General features: G+C 48.0%; 7 protein-coding genes across 7 annotated transcripts; 5 read left to right on the forward strand and 2 right to left on the reverse strand.

Annotated features, from left to right (window-relative positions):
* Positions 1–207: 207 nt before the first annotated feature.
* L228DRAFT_283239 (hypothetical protein) lies at positions 208–3,203 on the forward strand. The gene is made up of 4 exons (XM_018336095.1): positions 208–505; positions 883–959; positions 1,012–1,171; positions 1,230–3,203. Exons 1-4 carry the CDS (start codon positions 337–339, stop codon positions 2,810–2,812), a joined length of 1,989 nt encoding a protein of 662 aa, XP_018187603.1. The 5' UTR covers positions 208–336; the 3' UTR covers positions 2,813–3,203.
* A 943-nt stretch (positions 3,204–4,146) lies between these two features.
* Positions 4,147–6,137, forward strand: L228DRAFT_268548 (kinase-like protein; the record flags this gene model as incomplete). The annotated part of the gene is made up of 6 exons (XM_018335152.1): positions 4,147–4,287; positions 4,461–4,652; positions 4,791–5,008; positions 5,140–5,291; positions 5,375–5,535; positions 5,619–6,137. The coding sequence occupies 6 exons, from the start codon at positions 4,147–4,149 to the stop codon at positions 6,135–6,137; spliced, it is 1,383 nt and encodes a 460-aa protein (XP_018187604.1).
* Positions 6,138–6,345: 208 nt separating this feature from the next.
* On the reverse strand, positions 6,346–7,800 carry L228DRAFT_268549 (nitrogen permease regulator 2; the record flags this gene model as incomplete). Its single annotated transcript, XM_018335153.1, has 4 exons — positions 6,346–7,002; positions 7,062–7,198; positions 7,250–7,684; positions 7,758–7,800. 4 exons carry the CDS (start codon positions 7,798–7,800, stop codon positions 6,346–6,348), a joined length of 1,272 nt encoding a protein of 423 aa, XP_018187605.1.
* Positions 7,801–8,962: 1,162 nt separating this feature from the next.
* On the forward strand, positions 8,963–10,104 carry L228DRAFT_239073 (hypothetical protein; the record flags this gene model as incomplete). The annotated part of the gene is made up of 2 exons (XM_018331110.1): positions 8,963–9,363; positions 9,429–10,104. The coding sequence occupies 2 exons, from the start codon at positions 8,963–8,965 to the stop codon at positions 10,102–10,104; spliced, it is 1,077 nt and encodes a 358-aa protein (XP_018187606.1).
* Positions 10,105–10,988: 884 nt separating this feature from the next.
* L228DRAFT_145554 (putative peroxisomal fatty acid ABC transporter) lies at positions 10,989–14,063 on the reverse strand. The gene is made up of 4 exons (XM_018329216.1): positions 14,059–14,063; positions 11,864–14,003; positions 11,625–11,718; positions 10,989–11,479 (listed from the first exon to the last, which is right to left on the reverse strand). Exons 2-4 carry the CDS (start codon positions 13,916–13,918, stop codon positions 11,097–11,099), a joined length of 2,532 nt encoding a protein of 843 aa, XP_018187607.1. The 5' UTR covers positions 13,919–14,003; positions 14,059–14,063; the 3' UTR covers positions 10,989–11,096.
* Positions 14,064–16,811: 2,748 nt separating this feature from the next.
* L228DRAFT_268552 (NIF-domain-containing protein) lies at positions 16,812–18,974 on the forward strand (the record flags this gene model as incomplete). Its single annotated transcript, XM_018335154.1, has 5 exons — positions 16,812–16,929; positions 17,025–18,328; positions 18,388–18,537; positions 18,604–18,702; positions 18,762–18,974. 5 exons carry the CDS (start codon positions 16,812–16,814, stop codon positions 18,972–18,974), a joined length of 1,884 nt encoding a protein of 627 aa, XP_018187608.1.
* Positions 18,975–20,330: 1,356 nt separating this feature from the next.
* L228DRAFT_247668 (protein phosphatase 1 regulatory subunit SDS22) lies at positions 20,331–22,702 on the forward strand. Its single transcript, XM_018332700.1, has 8 exons — positions 20,331–20,364; positions 20,436–20,852; positions 21,181–21,212; positions 21,303–21,374; positions 21,463–21,759; positions 21,820–21,894; positions 21,979–22,384; positions 22,534–22,702. The coding sequence occupies exons 2-8, from the start codon at positions 20,612–20,614 to the stop codon at positions 22,551–22,553; spliced, it is 1,143 nt and encodes a 380-aa protein (XP_018187609.1). The 5' UTR covers positions 20,331–20,364; positions 20,436–20,611; the 3' UTR covers positions 22,554–22,702.
* The last annotated feature ends 196 nt before the right edge of the window (positions 22,703–22,898 follow it).

Raw genomic sequence — 22,898 nt, forward strand, 5'->3', positions numbered from 1 at the left:
CCATTTGCAATATGTATCAAAATAGATCACAACTAACATATGGTGAATCTTGAATCATATACAACGCCTCGAGGCGCATGAGATAGTATCCAGGTATAGTAGCCTGAATTGCGCCTCTATACACTTCCCTCGGCGGGTCCAGTTCACTTTAAGCGAGTTGAGCTGGAGGTTCGGCCCCTCCCTGGACGCCAGGCGCGAACTTCCTCCAACTCACACGAGGAACATGTTCTCTGCTCATACGATCCGTACCAAACAGAATGTCTCTCATCATTTAGCGCCTCTTTATTCTTTTTATTCCCTCTCGCACGATAAATAGGACCAGTCGCTGCTTTCACAATGGCTCCAAGCCCGCCTGGAAGTAGTGTGGTCGTACCCATTAACGGCTATAGCGATGGTGATGCTACACACCGGCCAAAAGTGCCTCCATTCAATATTATTCAAGCGACAATATATCTGGAAAAACTTGCGAAGCAATGGATGGAAGATCGCGGAGAAGCTCGACCAGGTACTGATCACTTTCAACATAATTGAAAATTATATTTGCATGCTTCAATTATTATGCCGTTCGTTTTTCAGATTTTTGCAAGTGGAGATATAGAAGAGCTTATGCTGTTTGCCTCCGTGTTCTGACATTCCTTGAAATTTTGATATTCGTGTTTTTGTAAATTTCTTTTTCTTCTTTCATTCTTTTTACCTTCTGTCTTTTGTCGAAACACAAAAAGAAAGCAGACGATGCATCAAGAATGTCTGCTTCCCCCCACATGCCATAATATTTTTTTTTCGAAGTAGGGGAGCCATTTTTGAAGCTGTAAACACTACATTTTTCGAATTCTTTTGAAATGATTCTGAAGCGATTTTGTTCCTTTTCTTACTTTTTACCAGGGGAGAAATACAAGTTGGACCGTCTTCCCGCTGGTTACGTGCTGGCTGAGAGACCAAGACCAAGCGGGCCGAGACTGGTGAGTTCACTTTGAGATGAAATACCATATTGCAAGCGCCAACCAATTTCAGACCGACAAGTACCTTTTTGGGCATCCGAGCAACAAATACTTTGATTCTCCGAACAGGTTCTATCCCCATTTCAAATATTTGATGGACTACAAGCCAGGAGCTGCCACTTGCAAATGTTCCCTGTGCAACACAGCACCCCGAAGCACAGTGCCGACAGGCCGTAAGTAAACTCATACTCAGCAAGATTCTCGTGTATTTTCCGTACTGATAATTGACAGGAAGAACAACAACAAATGGCAAGTCGAAAGAGATGCCCAAGACCGAAGGCATTCCTGACGTATATGCTGCGCTTCTTGAAAAGCTCGAAGACAAAGGTTCCATTGACGAGGACATTATTGAAGACGAAAGCATGGACTGGAGGGCGGAGCGCAGGATTCTTCCAAATTTAATAAAAGCAGTCACAAGCCAGCATTCTTTCATTCCCCGGCAGGCTGAACTGGTGCTCTTCGTTGGTCATCTGGAAGGCGAGATACGCATGGATCCGTCAACCAGTCACTACAAAGTATTTGACACAGAAGAGGAGGTGTTCAAGGGTTATCCGGGATGGATGGCAGGAACGGTGGCTCAGGTCCCCGAAGAAGCCATTGTGCCTGAAGATCTCATTCGGGAGACGAAGAAGAAATTTGCTGTCAACCGATCCGGATTCCGAGTTGAATGCTTCCCTAACCCTAACGGCAAGCAAAAGGGGTACTCGAAACAATATCGCTACATCCCTCTACATCATATCCGACCGTTCAACTTCTGGCAAGAACTTCTTGTTGGCACTCCAGAAGACGACTGGCACCCCACCATCAAGAATGCTTTGACTGTCATGGCATCTTCCTCGTTGATTGAAAAATACCATATGAGGGGGGTATGGCCGAATGCGACACTCTTCTGCAAAGGGCTTTTTCTGGGTCCCGAAGCCATCTATGTCGATGATGTCGTGAGACTCCTTCCACAAGGAGGATGGTCGAACATATCAGATGCTCTTAGAATCTCCTCAATCCAGTTCAACTTTACGAATCTCGACCATAAGTCAGGCGGTGTCGATTACAGAACTACTCTTCGCATTGTCGGAAAGGCATATACAGTGGATCCAAGACGTGCATTTGACCCGACACCGGTTACTAATCTTCCAGCTTGTATGGAGGGCTTCACGTGGTATGGTCTCCACCGTCCAGATAAGTTCTGGGAAGTACCATATACGCAAATACTCGGTCGATTCTACCACATTGAAGCAATGAAGGCATGGTTCTCTCGAAAGACTATCAATATTGACCTTCCTGGTGTTCGGCAAGGTCGTTTATTTTCCCGTCTCAATGACTCGCGTATTCCGGAGGGGAGGGCATGGCTTTGGACCAACTCCAGGGTAGAGACGCTCGACCTGGAAACATTGAATGGTCTAGAGGTCGGCTCCTACGACAGTTCCCGTGATCCTGTTGCCTGGCGACAGGCAATACGGGTCCTCAAAGGTGTCGCAGGCAAATCGGAGCAGGCAGCCGCCATTAAAGCCACGGAAGCCCCACGAGCTTCTCTCGCCTTTCCCGCCGTTAATAGCGAACTGGTCAAAGTTGCGCAGCAAGAGTCTGATGAAGAAAATGGCACTGAAAGCGGTAATGAAACCTCTCCTACGGCTATCGAGGCCGAAGACCCCGCCGCAGAACAACTAGTCCATGAACTCGCTGCAGGTTCCAGATCCGTTCGGCAAGACAGGGACGACGCATCGTCATCGTCCGGGGATGATGGTCCGTGGGGTCGCTCGGCGAAGAAACGTCGCAGATCAACCATGGGAGCAGGAGAAGTCAAGGTTATTCTTTGATCACATCCTGCTTTAACCGCGGCCATCTCGTCTTTCCGCTGTATGCACTAACATCGTTGTTACTCTGCTTTTATTCTGTTCTGAATCGAATGTGTTTTATGAAGATACCTATTTGCTTTATGCTTTTGTCTGCTAGTCACATGCTGCATGCTCGCTTTTCTTTCCAGTATTTCCAAAGTCATGGCATATCAAGCTTTAAAATTACTTGGCGTTCGTTTTTGGGAGAGCGGTACAGGACACTAGATTTTGGGAGCTTTGTTGCATTACCACGATCAGCTATTCGAGCTATCCCGGCCGTTACAAATTATTTATTCCCATATCGTCTCTCATTCGTTAATCGTTGAATCGCAGTTCTTAAAATAGCCTCAGATGGCTGTATCTCGAATGCCACTCCATTTGTCAAAGGAATTATCTCCCGAGGCAGTCTGACTCCATTATAAACAAAGCCCTCGCTAGAAACTAATCTATCTCGCGATGGCTCGCTTAAACAATCACCCATTAAGTCCACCGGAGTAGTTAACGCCATGCTGCACAACGACCCCCGATATAGTGCCCTACTACAACAAAGAGCTGACAAGAGCGACTCGTCCACGCGACATGCCAAACGCCTGTGCTGACTGACAAAACTAAACTCTCTTTGATCCATATGAAAGATGAAAGACGCGACGAATAATACGACTCGTACGACTCAGTCGTACCAAAATTCCAAATGGCGAAATGGCGAAATGGCGAAAATGCCAGGAAAAGCCAAAACACAACAAAGAACTTTTAATGACTGGCTCCCCCCCAGGCCAGACATGACGGGCTACGATATTACGATTCTTTTAAAGACTGTTTCAAAAGACTAAAACCATGTCCTTCTTCCTTTCTTTTCCCTTCTCTTTTCTTTTATCACGACCTCGAGTCCAACATCCCGGATTCTGGATATACTGCTTTTTATCCCCAACCTTATTCTTGAATCATCGCACAAGTCCTGGAGTCTTGGATTCAATACCTCGCACATATTGGAAGCACATATTGCGGAGACCTTTTCAGCTCTACCGTCTATCATTATTATTTTTTTGGGAGAGGTTGAACCTGATACGATAGACATCAAGAATCGAGAGCCCAAAACTTCAAAAGACAGGCAAGAGAAGAGAAACGTCCAGTCAACAAAAGTCCAAAAGCCCAAAAGTCCAGGGAAAAAAAGGTCGTATACTCCGCGTTAAGCCAGCATCGTTGAGTTGATCGCGGCGGGGAAAGGAGAGTCAAACGGTGCATCAGTTGGCTCAAACTCAAGAGGCTCAAGAAAAGCATAGAGAAATCAAATCGAGTCGAAACGAAGAGAAAGAAGAATGTCCGAAGAAAACTCTTGGTTAAGGTGGGGCACGAAAGCGCCCGAGCCACCGGTCGAAGAATTCCCCTGGTCGAAATGGGGCATGAAAGCGCCAGAACCAGTTTCTGCGCCTATGGACGAGGATGACGATCAGAACAGTGTACGGACCCAATGTTTTTCCTTCCCCTCCCCTTTCCCCTTCACCTTCGAGCCTCATTGAGAATGGGACGGACTATAGAAGACAAAAAAAAGTAAAGGGAAAAAGAATATATAAAAAGAATATAAATATATTGGAAAGGATAAGAGGGAGATAAATAAACTGACAAAAACTAGGACGAATCATTCGACGGCCCCGATGTCCTTCCGCACGAAGAATATTGGGACGAAGATGAAGAGACAACATTCATCGAGTCCGAAGCAGGATGGGGCGGAGAAGGCTGGAGAGGGAAACGAATCCTGGGCAAAGGCGGGTTTGGAATTGTTGGGCTGTGGACGAGGCCCAGCGAGGACGGGCGGGCAGCGGAGGTGAGTAACCGTCACAGAATCCCGAAGAGAACCTTTACGTTGGGATCCTGGATTTGCGAAAATAAGATGAGAACAAGATGTGGATGAAATAAAAAAAGAAAAAAAAGATACTGGATGGCTAACGGGGCAGGAGCATAGCACCTGGTCATCAAGCAAGATCTGACAAGAAGGGGATTCGACATGGAAAAGCCCTACGAAGTGATCGCCATGGAAGAACTCGCGCAGTGCGAGTGTCCGAATTTTGTCAGCCTGATGGCGTACCGGCGCTTCAAGAAAGCAAAGAAACATCGCATGTACTTGGAGTATTGTCCGTTCGGGACGCTGAAGCGGCTTATCAGGAATTATCGACTTTGGGGGTAAGTAAGGTAATGATAGTAATTATAGTACAACGGGGGAGTAGATCCGAGGCTTAGGCTTCGGCTTCGGCTTCGGCATGTTGGGGATTAAAAGGAGGGGAGAAACAGATGCTAATATCAAGGCATGATAGGCATTATCTACCGGAGCCTTTTCTTTGGAAAATTTTCGCTGGGCTGGCAAATGCAGTGTCATGTATGGAAGGAGGGCAGATTGATGACGAGGGTAATTTGATAAGAATGTGGTCGGACGAGTATATCCATCGGGATATCAAGCCAGAGAACGGTACGATTTTTTTTTTTCTCTCTCTGTTACTACTTGGGTGGAAGAGCAATTATTTTGGTGAAGCTGATCAGAACAACAAATAGTGTTGATGGATGATCCGGATCTTCAAATTGACGGAGGAAATCCGTACCCCTATCCGATCCCAAAGCTTGGAGATTTTGGACTTGCAGTGAAGACCCATTTGCAAGATAGGGCAAATCCCTTTGATTATCTAGACGCCGGAACGTCAGGATACAAAGCCCCGGTAAGTGCCTACATATTTAGCCTCTCGAACTTTTCAGGACCCTGAGCTTCCAGAAGCTAATCGGACTCTTTTTTTTTATGCAGGAGCAAATGGAAGTGGTTGACGCAATGTCCGCATGGACTAACATTTGGGGCATTGGCGCGATTATGTTTGAGCTGGCAACACTTGTTCCAGTGGTAGCAGTGTCAAACCACAACGTCGCTGACATGGCACTGCTTGAAAGTACTGATTATAGTGAGCCATTGCGCAAGCTGATTGCTCAGTGTGTTGAGTGGAGACCGACGAAGAGGCCAACGGCACAGTCTCTGCGGCTTGAAACTCAAAAATACTGGCAGGCGGTCGCGCAACAGCTTGCAGTAAGTAACGGCGAATGGGACGATCATAAGGACCGGAACCGAGTCTTCTACCGCGGTGTGGAAATCAATCAACTCTCAAAGGGTGATCGTAGTCTACACCGCATTGAGTGGGCAGCTGCAAATCGTCAGCTGGAGAAATCGTACGTCGGTTCTTCTGACCCGAGGTTGCAGCCGCCATCTTGGTCGGTCACGCCTATCCCCAGTTGGGACCAGGATCGTGCAGAAGAAGCCCTCGTCGAGTGGTGATATTGGAGGACCTTGACTGTTTCATTTGTTAGTTGATATCCGAAAATGTTTTTGGCAACCTTGACGTTACCTTAGTCAAGCGACTGTTTTGTAATCGCTGAAAATGAACCAATCTATGAAATACCATAATCATACGAGGATTTTTGTCGCTGCACTCGCCGTTGGTGCCTCTGCATATTTGCGTATATGTCCAGCTGTCTGCAACGCTTCAGCGATGAACAATTTGCACGTCTCCGTAAGCCTTTAATTTGGTCAAGAGTTCCCTTTCGCTCAGTTGAAGTTCGGTACAGATCTGGTCAAAACAGTGTCTTCCATCCAGGAACTTCTTCAGTGGAAGATCACCGCCCGGGGCTAGGCCGCCAAGTCCAGCGGTTTGTGATCCTCGATCCAATGCCGGTTGTATAGGAGTGGCATCTGCGGGGTTCGAGGCAATAGCGTATTTGTGAACCCGATAAAGAAAACCTTTGATGATGCCAAATGTGATGAAGCGACGAACATCAACGGCATGCAAAAGCAATGCATGCTCCATGCACCAATGCTTGAGGGGCTGTCCTTGCTTGAGAGACATGTATAGACCAATAATTGTGACAGGGTCCAGGCTGGTATCGCCAGGACTGGTGGTAAGTGGGCCCGGGGGAGGCACAGTAATGTACCGTGCGCATTCGGCCTGCATGCTGGGATCGTTTACTAAAGCTAAAATTGACGCAGTCGGGGCATATATAGCGCTAAATTGGAAAATATCCAACAGAAATAGACAGCCGTAGTAAAGGAGATGGGAAAGCGCTTTCTTCGTCAGACTCAGGTCAGAATCGGCAAGCTCTGCTATCAACGCGACCGAGTTGATGCCGTTGATATGCGGAAGGACCTTCGCGACAGTGGTTAGTGATATAGAACCTAACGCAGACAATATGAGATTAGCCTTACTCTTCGCATTGTCAAGTCCCAATTGACATCCACCAGCGACTCGAGTCGAACGGTAGACAGGGGCACGTGCCATGCCTCGACCGGTGGAGGAGGTGGGTATGTTGGGAACAATTTGATATTGAGAGTGTTTGACTCGTCTGTGGCGGACATTAGCAGACGTGGCTGTACGGAGAGCTCCACCCGCATACCTATGGGAATCATGCATTCGCAGTAATTGTTCAGATCCTCCAATATCATCTCACAAAGGGCGTAGAGTCTTCCGCCTCCCCCCGGGCCATTGGTTGAACAATCCCTTGAAACGAATTCTCCTTGCTCCTCTAAACTCCTGAAGAGCTTCGCAAGCTTCCTCACTACACTTCTGTAGCTGCTGATATCGGCAGATTCTTCCAGCACGATAGAAAAGTTGAAAATGAGCTGATTCCGGTCATACTTGCGCGAGCTTATCCATACGGGATAGCCTAAGATACGGTGGTGATTGGCGCACACAGTCACCAAGCGATCGCAGAATTCCTGCCGAGGAATTATGTATTCGGAAACGTTGGAAAAGTTGAAGAGGGGGGGCTGCGTCGCGCCGGGAGAAGGAACAATTGCTCCCTCAGGGACTTGATGAATCACTCGTGGACCTGGTGGTTCCAAGAATTAGTACGAAATGGATCCTAGACGCATATGGGTCGCGACAGAAATCAGTGGATGTACCTTCACGGGTAAGAAATTTGCTGAAAAATACTGCTTTTATCATCTTTTAAAATCATGCCCCTAATATATCCAGGAGCGAAATTGCAAAGATCAAATTGCTCAGGGTTGAGCTTCGCACGAGAATTGGTAGCTCAAAGGAGATGACGTTCGCGCAAACAGCAGAAGTTCGGATCTACCCGTCCGAACAGAGTTGAAAGCTACAGCCAGCAAAGGCTTCAGGCTAAATGCTCCACTCGAACCTAACTAAGCTATAGCTTAATTGCCTATAGCAAGTTATCCACTGCTATGGCGAAAAAATACTCTGTCTGCTCCTCTTGACTTGAGTGCAGAACGTCTCTGTAATTCGTCTCTGCTTGTCACGTTTGTGGGGGGAAGAAACATGCAGCTCATCTCCATCTTTACGGCCCAGAATGTCTCGAAGCAGCAGCCATCTGGTGTTCGCATGTCAGGTACGAGGGGTTCACTTTTACAGGGAAAGCATAATTTATGACTCTGGGGCTGACCAAGAGACTACTCGATATAGTCTCAATAACAATAATACGAGTTGGTGCCTTTCCCCACACCATTCGACGAGACAGGGGTTCTTAGACAAAAAGTCAATGTTGGATGAGGTCAATTTGCATCCCTCATTTGGAATCTGCGGGAAATGATTCGGTCGAGCGACCCGTCATGATACTCCTCCGCTACGACGGGTTCTAGATTCCCAAACGAGCGAAGAGTCCAGCCTGCGCGGGACGAGGGCCTGCTGAAGATGGTTGGCTGTAGCTGGTGCGATCAATAACCACTAAGTTTAGTCGAGAAGCTGCGCGCCTGTATTTCCCAGTTTCGATATCGGGCCAAGGAACCATTCCCTGGAGCTTCTTCCAAGCCCCACGTTTGGACGGCGGACACGGAAAAATGTCCCTGGGCCACATGCCCGGAAAATCGCAGCTAAAAGCGTTCAATCTCTCAGGTTCTGATTTTTGGGTTCATCATCTCGTAAATGTTGTTGTTACACATCTTCTCTTTTTGGGACATGTCTCAGCGATGGGTTTCTGCTGCTTGATCTGCGCTTCGATCTCCCTCACCTGAGGTGAACTTCCCCTCATCTTGCCATATCTTGTTTCCAGTCAATTTTCCATTTTCCCCTGTCTACTTCTTCTGCGAGTTTCTGCATCCTTGTTATTCGCGTCACTGGCTCTACGAGCTCTTCCTTTTCGCAGCAAATGGCTTCCTCCTTGAATAATAGCCCTTTGCGCAGCAGTAGGGCGTCTCGATCGTTTCCCAATTTGCCTCAGCTTCCTGTTATATCGGAAAATAATGATTGGCCCGGGCCAATTGAGCCAAACACACAACCTCGAAGACTAGAGGCATCGCCATTCACAAGACATAGCAATATCAGTCTCACGCACCTGGAGCATGACGTCCCACCGCCGGCATATACGCCGTTTTTAAGCCAAGCTTGGACTAATGCTGAAAAGCGTCCTGACTTGCGCAGCAACGAATTCATTTCCCGGCGTGGAGGATGGAAAAGGCTTGGTGTGATTGCAATTATTGTCATTGCTTTGATTGTCGGGCTTGTCGTCGGACTAGTCATTGGTTTACGAAGGAAACATCCCAAGGACAGGTGAGCTCATATATTATTTTTCATCACTCTTTTTTCCCATCTCTTTTTACTGAGGGCACCAAAAGTTCTACCACCACCCCACCGGCTACGACTTCAAGCTCGACAGTTTTCCCGGCAGGCTCCTTCACTTTGACCACGTTTCTGGAGAGTGCGAATACAAATTGCACATCTAATCCAGCCACATGGCGTTGTTACCCATACGCGACTTTTGCCCAGGATCCCAGCAGCTCAACGAGCATCTTCAACTGGGTCATCACCCCGTTGCCATCCCATCCGCAAAATTTTACCATATCATCCACCGCGAACCCATTTGCCCTTGAATTCGACAATGTCACGTTGACTCTGCTCGACGCCGACCTTCCGACGGAGCGGTATTACTTTGCTCTTCCTATGGACAAGACCATTATACCTTCGGCGCCCCTGACATCCGACAATGCACAGTCTGTCTGCTTTTACAACGCCACTACCTTTCAGGCGTCTCTTTATACGAAAAAGGGCCAGACATATCCATCCTCTGGACAGGCTTCACTGGCCTCATCAGGATCGCAAACAACAACGCCATTCGAGCCCTGGCCGTTCGCGGTCGAGGTCGAGCAGGTCGTCAATGGCGGCCAGAATGTCCCGATGTGTCGCGAAAGCGTCAATGGTAATCTCGGAGATCGCATTACCAATGGCCTTTCTCCTCAAAGTGCAAATAGCCAATGTTCGTGCTTTTATCAGAATTGGGGCCAAGGGTCATGACGTCCCCGGAAGTCCGACAAATCTCGCGCCACTTACCAACACAAACAGTGCCCTTGTAACTTGTATTTTCTATCAATTCTTCCTTGTCTCCTGACCTTTTTTTTTCCCCTTGTCTTCATCTTCTATATTTGATTCTCCTTGTCTTCTTTGTTTATCTACTCATACCTCATGCTATCCTTTCTTGTCTTTCCGAAATCTGTATTATTCAATATATACCTTGGGTCGCACGAAGGGCGTTTCATGGTTTTTTCTTTCCTACCATGTATGAACTGTTGCTTATTGCGTTTTGCTTTCCCCCGAGTACCCATTGTGCGCGTTGTCTTACTGTGGCCAGTTTCATCATCATTCTGCTTATTTTCTTCCGAGACTCTCTTCAGGCAGAAATTTTTATCATCGATTACCGCTTGCGCGGCGTCTTCTAGGACAATGGCGTAGCTCACTTATATATGGCTTATTCGAACTACATGCGCACTGGCCTTTCTCGCACGCGTTTATCTGTTCCCTTCAATTCGAATGGAGTGCTATAACTGTTTAGAGGCAGCGAGAAAAAAAGTAAAAGAATCAACTCGTTGATATGCTCGCTGTACTATATACTATATACCGACCCGATAGAAACGCCCCCAGCTTCGCTGCGCAAAATAAGTCCCCTGACGAGATTGCTACCGCAAAAGAAAAAAAAAAGGCAAGATGGTGTATAAGCAAATGCTGTCCAAAAAAAAATCGCAATGCCATTCGCGATTGTATGTCGTGTAACTTAACACCCCTAAAAGAAAGCATTGCTTTCGCGCTATCCACGATGTATTTAGAGAATGATACGATCGGGCCAAAGCAGAAATAGAGTGCGCTCAAATAGTGACATAAAAGAAACCAGAATAATTCTTACCAGAACTGCACAAGGATGTTGAGATGTATATATAATGGAAAAGAAGAAAACAAAAAGGAAGAAGAAGAGGATGTCAAAGAAGAAGGAGGAGGAGGAGGTAAAGAAGAGCTCAGTCAACTTCACCCACATCCTCAGCACTAGACAGATCCTGCTCCGGCTGTGCTTCCGGTTTCTGGTCCAGGTCCCGCTCGAGGTCCTGGTCCTGGTCCTGGTCCTCCGGCTCAACAATATACGGCGGCGGAGGCAATTCATCGCCCCCATCGACCCAGACTTTGGCGAGCTCGCGCTCGATTTCTTCCTTGCGGGCCTGCCAGTGCTCGACCTGGGCGAGGCGTTCGCGGAGGTCCTGCAGTTCTTGCTCGACGTGGAGTTTCTCTTGCTCGGTGCCGATGCGATCAAGGTCCCAGCTCATTCCGTCGGGGCCCAGGCCCATGGTGAGGTTGAAGGTGTGGTATTTCTTGAGCGAGGCGCGGGTGGATATTGTGATGAGGGCTGTAAGTATGATTGTATTAGTTTTATTTGTGGGAATGTACGGAATGATATGACACGGTGTGCTAGGGTATGGACTGAAATAAAGATGCAAAGAGAGTTGGAAAATAAAAAAATAAAATAATAAAAGGAAAAGAAAATGACTTACTTATTCCTTTTGCTTTGGCTGTTTCGTAGAGTAGGCCTTCGACGTCGGATGATACGGCCGAGGTGCCTTCGTCGAGGAAGGCGTAGCGGGGCTCCTGTGCGGGAGACAAGCAGGTTACCTGTCAGCGAAAAGTCCAACCGGATAGAAGTTTGGGGGGAGGGCGGAAGAAAAAGATAGTGGAAAAGAATGGAATGACAATATAGCAACTTGGAGAAGAAAAGGCTTGTGTGGTAACTTACGTGGTACATCAGTCTGGCCATGGCCATGCGCTGCTTCTCTCCGCCACTGAGGACATCCTTCCATTCCTTGCGGCAGTCCCATCCGCCCTCTCGGTCAGCGAGATATCCCAAACGAACCTCCTCGAGGACACGCTGGAGGTCACGATCGCCGCGGCCGGTATCACGCATGTCGATTTCGGAATGGGGATAAATGACTTGATCTCTGAGGGTGCCGATGCTAAGATAGGGGCGCTGAGGCAGGAACATGATCCCGTCCATGCCAATACTGCGTGGACGACTGACCAGGCCACGATACACTGGCCATAGTCCGGCGACTATACGAGCCACTGCGGATTTTCCGACACCGTTGGGACCCGAGATGAGGAGATGCTCTCCGGGGCGGACAATGAAGGAGAGCATGTCAAGCAGCTCGTCACCACCGTGCGGGAAAAGAGAAGGCGCAACCACGGGGACGTGTTCCAGACGTACTCCATCAAAGCCCTTTTGGATCGTGCCTTGAACATCGGAGAGAGAAAATATGTCGGGGTGAGTGCCTCGAGGCGGTGCATAGGCATTAGCGTGGACGCGATGCAGAGTTGATATGAGTGTGTAAATGCGAGACGTGTAGCCAGCCAGCTCAGAGAGATCTTTGATGGAGTACATCATTCGACCCCCAGCATCTGCCAGGGACAGCATGAGCCGCTTGTTCGTGATGAATTCCTTCATTCGGCCTCGCTCGCGGCGACCCCGTTCAGCGCTGTCAGCAAGTTCGAGCACGCCGCCCAAGCCACCCCAAGCGGGGAGGAATACGGGCAGCGAAGTGATTAGATAGCCAAATGCAGACCAGGAGTACTTTAGTACAAAGTCTTCAAGCATGTTGTATCGTATCTTGAGACTGTAGATGCCTTCCATCCAGCCTTTAAGCTCTTTGAAACCCTTGTCGAGGAACAGCTTTTCCATGCTAGAACCGCCGTAAAAGGCAACTTCTTCGGCGTTTGCAATTAAACGAGCGTGTAAGGCTCGAAACTCGCCTTCTCTGCGAGCCTCGACGGCTTTTAGTTTTCCAAATGGAGGTGATAAGCGTCGGAGAATTGTCGCTGTCAGGAAATAATTGCTGAGAAGACCGGTCAAAGCCAGAGGGCCCAAGGAGCGGAAGAGCTGGTAGTTGAAGACGCAGAGATCGACAAAAGGTTTTCCTAGAGACGAGTATAACGATGCCGCGGATGCACAAAAAAGTGTAAGATCTTGTGTAATATATTGGTCGGCCCCTTGGCCTATGCCGCCGTCCAGATTTGCAAGCTTGTAATAGGTGAGGTTGCTGCTCAGATAGAGATCATGAATGTAGCGCGTGAGTCGGGTCCGAAAGGCAATAGACACCTTGGATTGTAGGAACTTGATCATGGCATTGGTATAGGAGCTTGCGGTTCCAATTCCGAGCCATTTTGCAATGCCCCACAGAAATGCTTTGCCATTTCCTGCTACCAGGTCTCGCACAATTTCTCCGTCTAATCTTGCCACCACTAGAGATAGGTACGTTCGCAGCATTAAAAAGCCACCGTGGCTGACCAAAAGTCCCGTCTCTTTGCTGTTCCATCTAGGCATCATAATGCTGAGCAAGCTGAGAAATTGATGTAAGAAGGCCAAGTTCAGCCCCGGTTTTGTTTGCGGGGGAGGAACTTGAGGTGTCAACTCATTGTTTCCAAGCCCCGCTGCTCGAGGTGGATTCAGGAAGAGCCGTCGGTGCGCATCGAATGTTGTTGGTTTGGTGGGATGAATTATCACCTTTGCCGTGGACGATTTGTACGGAACGTATATCGTTCGAGATCCATCTTTGCCTCTTAGCCCCGAATTTCGTCGATGCAATCGCTTGCCTCTCTCCTTCTCCTCGCGCCGATTCCTCCACCACCGGCTGAATCCATAGCTACTGGAGATGATGGATAATATGAGGCTGATAGTCGCGAGTAGCCGAGTTGTTCTCGTTGTACGTCGGAGCCTGGATCGAAATTTTGCGAGATAATGGTTATATAATGTGACAAGAGGGTCATTCGATGCTCGGAGCGTTGACTGCACAGCCATTTTAGCAGCAGTTATCCGTCCTTGATAAGCTGTCAAAGACGAGGGAAATTGGTAAGTCGCATCACATTGTCAGCTATAGTGTGACCTGCGCCTTAACTATTAGCTCATGGTGTGCACTGTGGGTTTTTCAGGACCCTCACCTTTCTCCCAACAAAAGCGCAGCACAGTATGAATAGGACAATGTAATGTTGCGTTTGGTAGATGTCTCGTTTGAAAATTGGCTTGGGGATTTCACATGTCTCCTATAGTGGTGGTAAAGGGCACGACACCAAAAGGGCCTCCAGGCGGCTTCTTGCCCGGCAACCCCAGATTCGCTACCCCCGCGTTCCGCCCGAGGTCCGCGCTCTGCTTCAATCCACCCTCGGTCCGTCAGCTAAGCGAAAGCCATCACGTGCCGAGCCTTGTTCTGAGCATCAACCTTTTGGATCTGTAGCATAAAGATTCAAGATGTAGCAAAGGAAAATCCTTCAAATGGCTCAAACATGACTTAATGGATGATACGCAAGCACTATAGAAATATGTTTTTTTTAATTCGAAGAATGCTCTCATCGTTGGTTGTTATCGAGAGGATTTCGTTAATGTCTTCAGAATTGAAGTAATAAACAAGAATTTAGGCATATTCAAATTAAATAATAATATACCATATTCGCCGTACCAAACGCAAAGATAACATAAATTGTCTTCCACTGAAACACAGAAATCTCTGCCAGACAGCCTGCAGTAACACTGGGATTTATTGAGATCCATTAAATCTTGTAGCAGACTTCATCGCCGGCGTAATCTCCGTACCTGAACGTGGTGGTGTCTTTGGGCCATCTTGGCACAGACCCTTCTGGGGTGCCAAAACTCAACTAAGCCCCAATGGGGAGACGGCAAGGCGATCAAATAATATGAAGTCAGTCAAGAGTTGATCAACCAATGGTCGGTTCCATTTGCTTTGTCCTCATTTGCATTTTGCCGCAGCAGCAGCATATTTCATCACCATCATCCTGCTCTCAGCGACTTCCCCAGGGTAGGATGTGGGTTCTTGGTGAACTGCTTTTCTAATCCTTGTCTGTTCCGACCTCTCTTTGGTCCCCCCTGCTGCTTCTAATCATGCTTTGGGCATCCCTAATTTCCCTCTCCCTTTCTGGCCTATCCTCTGCAAATGCTCCCCCGTCCCTGATGGTACCAAGAATTTACGCGCCGGCATGAGCTCCCCGCTTACGGTATACGACAGGGCCTGGCTTGATTTCTGACTTCTAATTGGGTCGTTCTCCAAATGAGCCCAGTCTTTGGGCCATACGGGCAATACTATGGTAATGGGGGCTGATTCTCTGTAGCCACCCGCCGAGGGTGCTATACGCAATACCTTCCCTGGCTGTGAATTCCCTGGCTGTGAAATGAATTATGCCGGCTGGCCCATGAAAATAATAATGATGGAAATGGTTCCGAACATCCCAGCGCTTGTATCGCGCAGTCAATGTTCGGATTACCGTCTCCGATATCCGGTGAAAACCTCTCAGCAATAATTACCCCTTATTTCCGATAGACACGTTCAACTTTCAGAGTTCATAGATCAACATACATTTCTAAGAGAAGAAATAAAGGGAAGGCAAGCTAGGATTGAACCGTCTCGGAACTCAAAGGGCATTCTCGTGAACTCACGACATTTTGCCTCGCTTGCCAGTTAATTGTAAAACCCGGGTTTACCTATAAGTTACGTATGTCAGATTTGCTGGATACGCTCTCCCCGGCATCTAAAATGGCATGTTCGGCGCCGTTTATTCAAAAATTGTCATTCTTTTCATCACTGTAGCCCTATCATCTGCCAAGACCGGTTGAAAGGAAGGAATGAGAGTTTGATTCTCTCATGCATTCACCCATGACACGGAAGGACACCGCATCTTTTACCGGGTCGATTGCCACCATTCAACTTATCCACGACTTTCTATTTTGTGAGAATAGGCTCTGTTGAACTAAAAGCAATCGTAGGGAAAGGAGGACTATATCCCCTCTGTCACTGTCATGTACCTACCTTACACAATACCCTATTTCCTGTATGTAGAGACGCCGTTTCGCGTCCTAGTCTCCGCCTTTCTGGACGGAAGATTGGCGTACGAAGAATATCACTGGTCCAAGCATCCTGGACGATTCGCGTGGACGGACGGACGTGGCGAGCGCCAGAGCAGGTTTAGCGGTAAAGAGGAGTTGTTCACATTGCTGCTACTGGTCCTTGTAGCTGAGGCCTCTTTTCATTCACCGCTGATATACACCTCCGTAGTAGTAGTAGTAGAAGTGTTAGTCGAATCAAGGTCAAGTCAGGCCCAGTTTAAAGCGAAGTGATGATTTCTCGACGAGCCAGCAACTTACCTGAGCTAGCTACAAGTGCGGTGGGTTGTGTGCAACGAGTAGACGCTCTACTCTACCAAGTGATGACTATCGGAGTACTGACTTTGCTCGCAAGTCGCTCTGGCCCAAACCAAATCTCGCTTGCTCCCTCGGTCGCAACCCAGCTCTTCCTACCCGGACACCCAGCCAGCCAGCCAGCCTAGTTACCTCTACACCCAACTTGAACGACTCGACGGCGATCAAACCCGCTCTTCAACCTCCTCCCCCTTTGGCTCCCGCGGGTAGTAGCACTGGAAACAGAAGCTTAAAAAAGGCTTTCTCTTTTGAGTCTGCCTTTTGTGCTTCACCTTCGTGCTGTCCACCGTTTACCTGCCCCGATCCACCTTCCCGCCCCCGAGCTCGCTCAGGGAGGCCACTGTTACTCAGCACAGAGCGCAACCTTCCCTCAGGCCTCATCACCGTTGGAAGAGGCAACGCCAGGCAGAAAACCCCCGATCAGCAGTGTCTGGCGAACAATATCGCGAGCGTGCAGAAGCCCAACTGAGGCTTTTGCTTGCCCCACATGAGCGACAATAATCTAGCACCCACCGGAGATGATCATGCCCGCTCAGAGAAGCTGGACAATGGCTCCGCGCCGTCAGGTCCACAAGCATTGAATCCTCTCTCCGATCGTGCAGCAGGTGAGACTTTATTGCAGAGAATCTCATCACCCATGCATTCACATTGCTCGTCGTATTGCTGCAATGACTTTTGGCAAATCTAACGAGTCTTACAGCTGAATCTTCTGTTCCTCGTTCGGGCAATGAACAAGTTTCTCCCAATCCTCCAAACCCTCCCCACCGGACCCCATCCGCGCAATCCACGCCTGCTCGCGGCGAGACTGGGAGCTCGTCAGACAAGCCCGTAGCAGCTGCTCCTCAGCAGGACCAAGCATCCCTTCGAGTCCCTTCGGCTCCACAGTCGGGCCATCAACAGCCCTCCCCGACAAATACCGCTCTCACAGGAGCAACAGCAAGCGGTACGGCTGAAAGCATAGGAAAAGGATCCAGGCTTAGCCTTCCGAGGCGGCGTGATGGAAGCAAAGCCAGCAGTCAAAGGTCGCGACTTGGACATAGGTCAAGCGGTGAGAAGGCTGCGCAAACAGCTTCACTGGACGCAGCAGCCGAAAAGACGAATGAACCTCCCAAAAAGTCTGGCGTCGCTCGTTTATTGATGCTTCTGAATTGCTGCAGTGTTCCGGAACATGGGAATACCGTCGACACGAGTGAATCAGCCATTCCCTCAAAACGCGTCACAAAGCTGCGGCCAACTCGAAGCAGACAGCCTACCCCTGTGAATAAGCAGGATCCAAGTGCAGCCGAGTCAAGCATGGCAGAGTCGGGTGATCCAATCGAGGAGAAACTTGCTCCCCCAGCCTCGACAGACTCCACCTTCCCGGAAGCCGAAAGCCACGAGTCTATGAAGCCCCTGACCGGAGATGTTCCAACTGAAAAGTCAAAGTCCAATCTCGAAGCCGAGGCGCCGGTACTTTTGAATAAAGAGGTCATTGTCGAGGAGCGCACGCCAGAACAGCATCCCACGCCGTCACAAGAGCAGAATGCTCATCATGAATCAAGAGTGGGCGTGGTGTTACCTCCGGAAGCGTCATCGTCAAATGACGAAGTTGCTGTAGAAGAACCCATTGCTGAAGCGTCAGAGGAAGAAAGACATGACATGGCCATCTCGGACCGAACGCCCAAGCAAGCTCGAAGAGACAGCGATATTGAAATGACAGATGCGCCACCAGTAGCGGCAGCAGAAGCACCCCATATCCCTCCTCATGCTCCTCCCACCGATGATCTTCCTGGGAAACAGTCTGTTCAAGCCCCTCTTCCGCCACCTCCCACAGTTGACCTCCCGCCACCACCTCCGTTGGCAGACCGCTCAGGCTTGCCTGTACCGTTTATTGCGGACGCGCAGTCTGGTGACCGACTTCAAGACAAGCAGAAATGGCTTCTGCCTCCGATTTTGCCGGAGCACAAAGGCCGGAAATGTCTCGTGCTGGACCTCGACGAAACTTTGGTGCACAGCAGTTTCAAGGTAAGAAAGTTGCAAGCGCCGTCCCGTTGGCAAACTGGCTAATTTTTGGGGTATTGTAGATTCTCCACCAAGCCGATTTTACCATTCCAGTCGAGATTGAGGGTCAATATCATAATGTCTACGTAATCAAGAGACCGGGAGTCGATCAATTTATGAAGCGCGTTGGGGAACTTTATGAAGTCGTTGTCTTCACAGCTTCTGTCTCCAAGGTATAGTATTTGGAAGCTTTAATGCCACTGCAGCCAACCGTGTTCTGACGCCGAATCCTTGTTTAGTACGGTGATCCTCTCCTCGATCAACTGGATATTCATCACGTCGTGCATCATCGCCTTTTCCGTGAGAGCTGTTACAATCATCAAGGAAACTACGTCAAGGTTTGTTCCCACTCCCACTTGCGTCTCTTTAGGTTTCATTCTCATTGATGGGGAAATAGGACCTTTCCCAAGTTGGCCGAGACCTCCGTGAAACAATAATTATCGATAATTCTCCAACTTCATACATCTTTCACCCTCAGCATGCGGTACCTATCAGCAGCTGGTTTTCGGACGCCCACGACAATGAACTACTCGACCTTATTCCGGTCTTGGAAGACCTAGCAGGGCCCCAAGTCAGAGACGTCAGTCTAGTGCTTGACGTGGGTCTTTGAGCTCGCATATTGTCTTTTCATGCAGATGATACCACTAGCAAAGCGGAGTTTACCAATCATTCGACACGGGCCTGGACTAGACTGCATTGTTTACTACTATTGCGATCAACATTACAACCTAATCTGAAATGACGATTCCTTTCGATGGCTTGGATCTTGCAAGGAATCCTCTCACTCTCTCTTGCCAATGCATTCCTCACCTCATGTTTCCTACAATTGTCAGCCATGCCCGATGAAGGGCGGAACACAAGGTTGTAAATATGCCTAGGGAACAAATATGCCTAGGAATTTGAGGTCCGCAAAATGAGGAATATCCAAAAAAGGAAGGTGAAAAATGAACATTTGCTTTGGAATTTGTGCTTTTTTCTCGCGTCTTTGCATCCATTTTTGATACTCCCTTCGTCGCTATCGTTTTTGCATCCCAATTGTCGTTAGCATACTTGCAGCCCCCATCATTTCACTTTTTTCTTTTTCTCTTATTGTTTCCCTTCGCTCTTCAATACACCCTCTGAGCGGGCTCATATTCCCCAGTTTTTCCTTGAATCCATGTGCTCTTGTCAAAAATTTCCATGTACAACTTATAACCCCCTGCTATCACATTGTTCACTTTACTACTTTCCAGGCTTTGACATCATACCGGCATAATAATATCTTGCCATTCTCAGCCGGCTGATTTCTTCAACCATCTTTCGCATCCACAAGTGTTTTCCTTTTAATCTCGCCCATGCGAGCTGGTGAGCTGGCAGGCTGGCAATCACACATCACAAACGTTTCTCATCCCGAACAATTACCTCCTATCAAGACCATCACTAGTATAAATATATTCGCAATATCGAGACTCCCTTTTGTTATGAAAATGAATGAAATACGGGTTTCAATATACGTCAGGCTTCCATACTTGAGTGTGCTTAGCCTAAATGAAGCCTTGTCTTTCCCATGTTACAAATCAAGACTGATCACTGCCATCAATGATTCGCTTCTGAAGTTTGAAGTAATATCATCGCCATAAAATCCGTGAAAACATGAGTGTGCTTGGAACAATGGGACAGTCAGCCAGGAGGATAGTGACATGAGACTAACTGTGTTGCCAGTCTGCAATCATGTACAAGCTTGATTTGCATACCAAAACGGACCAATATTCTAGGACTTTAAAGGAATAGAGTGGTTCTTTTCCCCCAGATCTGATGAGCTCATGCTGTTGTCGAAAGAAACGCATTATTGTATCCAAAATATGTATCCATTGTGCACTGTAGTCCAAGATCAAAGCTAGCTTTATTTGGTTGGCGGCCCGGATAATCATTTAAGTCCACCCCACGCCGAAGGGCGGCACCGGAACTCAGCGAGCTTAAGCTACCAACAAATAATTCCTCAGCAACACCACTACTTCTGCGTGAGTACAGACTACTTCTTCTTCAGAAAATAGAAGCCGGAAATGTAAAGCTGAGAGATACATTCACAAAGCTGTCATAAACTTCGCAGCCGTTCGATACTGCGTGTATTTCTCGCACTGCAGACCCCCTCGCTCACCGAGCTCGACATCTGATGTTTAGTCGGAGGTAACTGGTCTGTCGCCGCCGAACAGTGCATCATCTTCCTACAACGAACCACTTTCCAGCGTTTTTAATTTCTTCGTCATCATGACATCCCCGGACCAGTCTCAAGAGCGTACATCGCAGCCTCCCCAGGTCCAGACACAAATCTCAGCCCCTCAAGACCCAGAACACCAAGAACACCAACAACCACGCGACAGTAAAGGGTGGGATGGAAAACTTCGGGTCGCCCCACGCCGCGCTGTGATTACGAACCCTGAAGCGCTTTCAGACCCGGAATACTCCGATGAGGATGCTCCACCTGTAGAGCAAATTGACGCTGATGAAGGTGAGCGGAGTTTTCTGTTTTGGGGGGTCATGGTCCCGACATTGGTTGGAATTGCTACAAGAGAGACAAGCATTATATAAGTGGCTGGTATATGGCTCGCAAAGGGAGGTTTGGATATCGTTTTAGCATGGCGACTAGAGGGAAGTGAAGGGGGAAGAACGGTGTGTCTTCCGTTCGAGGACGTTCAAACTGGCGACTAGCCGCCCACCAAATTCGACATCATCCCAGGCCTCGACTGCTTTGACTGAGGTGGAAAAAGATATGAACACAAAAGGAGTTGAGAATTTTTTTGGCATTCCTAGAATTTTGCTGACGGGAAGACGAGCAGATCTTTTGGATGACTACGAGCCTGATACCGATGTGAGATGCCCTCGTCCATCACATCAACCAATGTTTAATTTCATTTGCGGCTTGGATGGCTGCTAACCACAGTTTTTTGCTATATCGCAGGAGATTGACCTTGTCCATTGCCGCATATCTTCCATTCCGGCACTTCGCCTTGAACGATTTAAAAGCGTTCTGGTATGTCTGTATAATTTCCAGCTTCTATTAATTCTAATCGAACGTGGGCTGCTGAAGAAAGCACTATGCTGATATTTTTCCGATGTAGAGACTATGCCTTAGACAAAACCAAATATCGGCGATTGAACTTCCAGAATCGCTGTCCGACACTTTAGAAGACCTGGATTTATATGACAATCTCATTTCTCATATCAAAGGACTCGATGGCCTCAAAAAGCTAACAAGTTTGGACTTAAGCTTTAACAAAATCAAGCACATCAAGCGGGTAAATCACTTGAAAGAGCTGAAGGACTTGTACTTTGTGCAAAACAAGATTTCAAAAATTGAAGGTCTCGAGGGTTTGACCAAACTAAGAAACCTCGAGCTCGGCGCAAACCGTATCAGAGTGAGCGTCCATAAGAACATTTGGAGCATAATTGTTGATCGGAGCTTACTCGTTGTATAGGAGATCGAGAACCTCGACAGCCTGACCAGTCTTGAAGAACTTTGGCTGGGCAAGAATAAAATTACTGAGCTCAAGGTACCATTTCGCCCTCTTATTTATCAACATCCCAAAGTGTCTTGTTTTGCCATGGCTAACATGTTCGCCCGCAACGCAACCTAGAACCTCTCATCGCTCTCTAATCTCAGAATTCTCTCTATCCAAGCCAACCGCCTGACTAGTCTGAGCGGTCTTTCGGCTCTTCCTCAGCTCGAGGAATTATACATCTCTAATAACCTTGTCACTTCTCTTGACGGCTTGTCTGCATGTCCGTCTCTTCGCGTTCTCGACATATCAAGCAATCAAATCACGAGTTTATCCGACGAGCTAAAGCCCCTCAAAAATCTTGAAGAACTCTGGGCAAGTTATAATCAACTATCTTCCTTTGTCGAAGTAGAAAAACAGCTTGGCGATAAAGAAGAGCTCGAGACTGTCTACTTTGAGGGAAACCCCTTACAGACTACGAATCCGGTCTTGTATCGGAACAAAGTCCGCCTCGCGTTGCCGCGGATCAGGCAGATTGATGCCAGTACGTTTTTTACCCTATTGACATGACCCATAATCCCTTCGTTTGTTTCCTTTTCTTTTTCTCATGGACTTTTTTTTCGTCTTCTTGCTTGCTTTAGGTGTTGAGTTGTTAGAATTACATGCTGACCATATTCTCGTCTGGCTTTACAGCATTTGTCAGGACTGATTAAATGATTTATATGACCGAGGGACAGGTGAGATATCATCGACGCCCTTCTTATGCCCTGGCTTCGAATGGATGGTAGAGGTCTGGCGTTTATTTCACGTATTGCATTGCTTCTACGGGCATATATACGGTTGTGTTATCTCTTTACGGCATCTCTTGAGTTCTTGTTCTTTCTTCTTTTCTTTTCATTTGTCCTACGATAAACGAGAGATGATCCAAGATATTAAAGCAATGAAAGCATTCTTTCCGCGATTCGCATTGAGCAGGGCTAGCCAAAAAAGAAACCGCAGTTCGAACCACCAAAATTCTCAGAAGGTATAAAATGTGCTATCGCATTTTAATTACGCTG

The sequence above is a fragment of the Xylona heveae genome (genome assembly GCF_001619985.1).
Source record: "Xylona heveae TC161 unplaced genomic scaffold L228scaffold_6, whole genome shotgun sequence".
Taxonomy (NCBI): Eukaryota; Fungi; Ascomycota; class Xylonomycetes; order Xylonales; family Xylonaceae; genus Xylona; species Xylona heveae.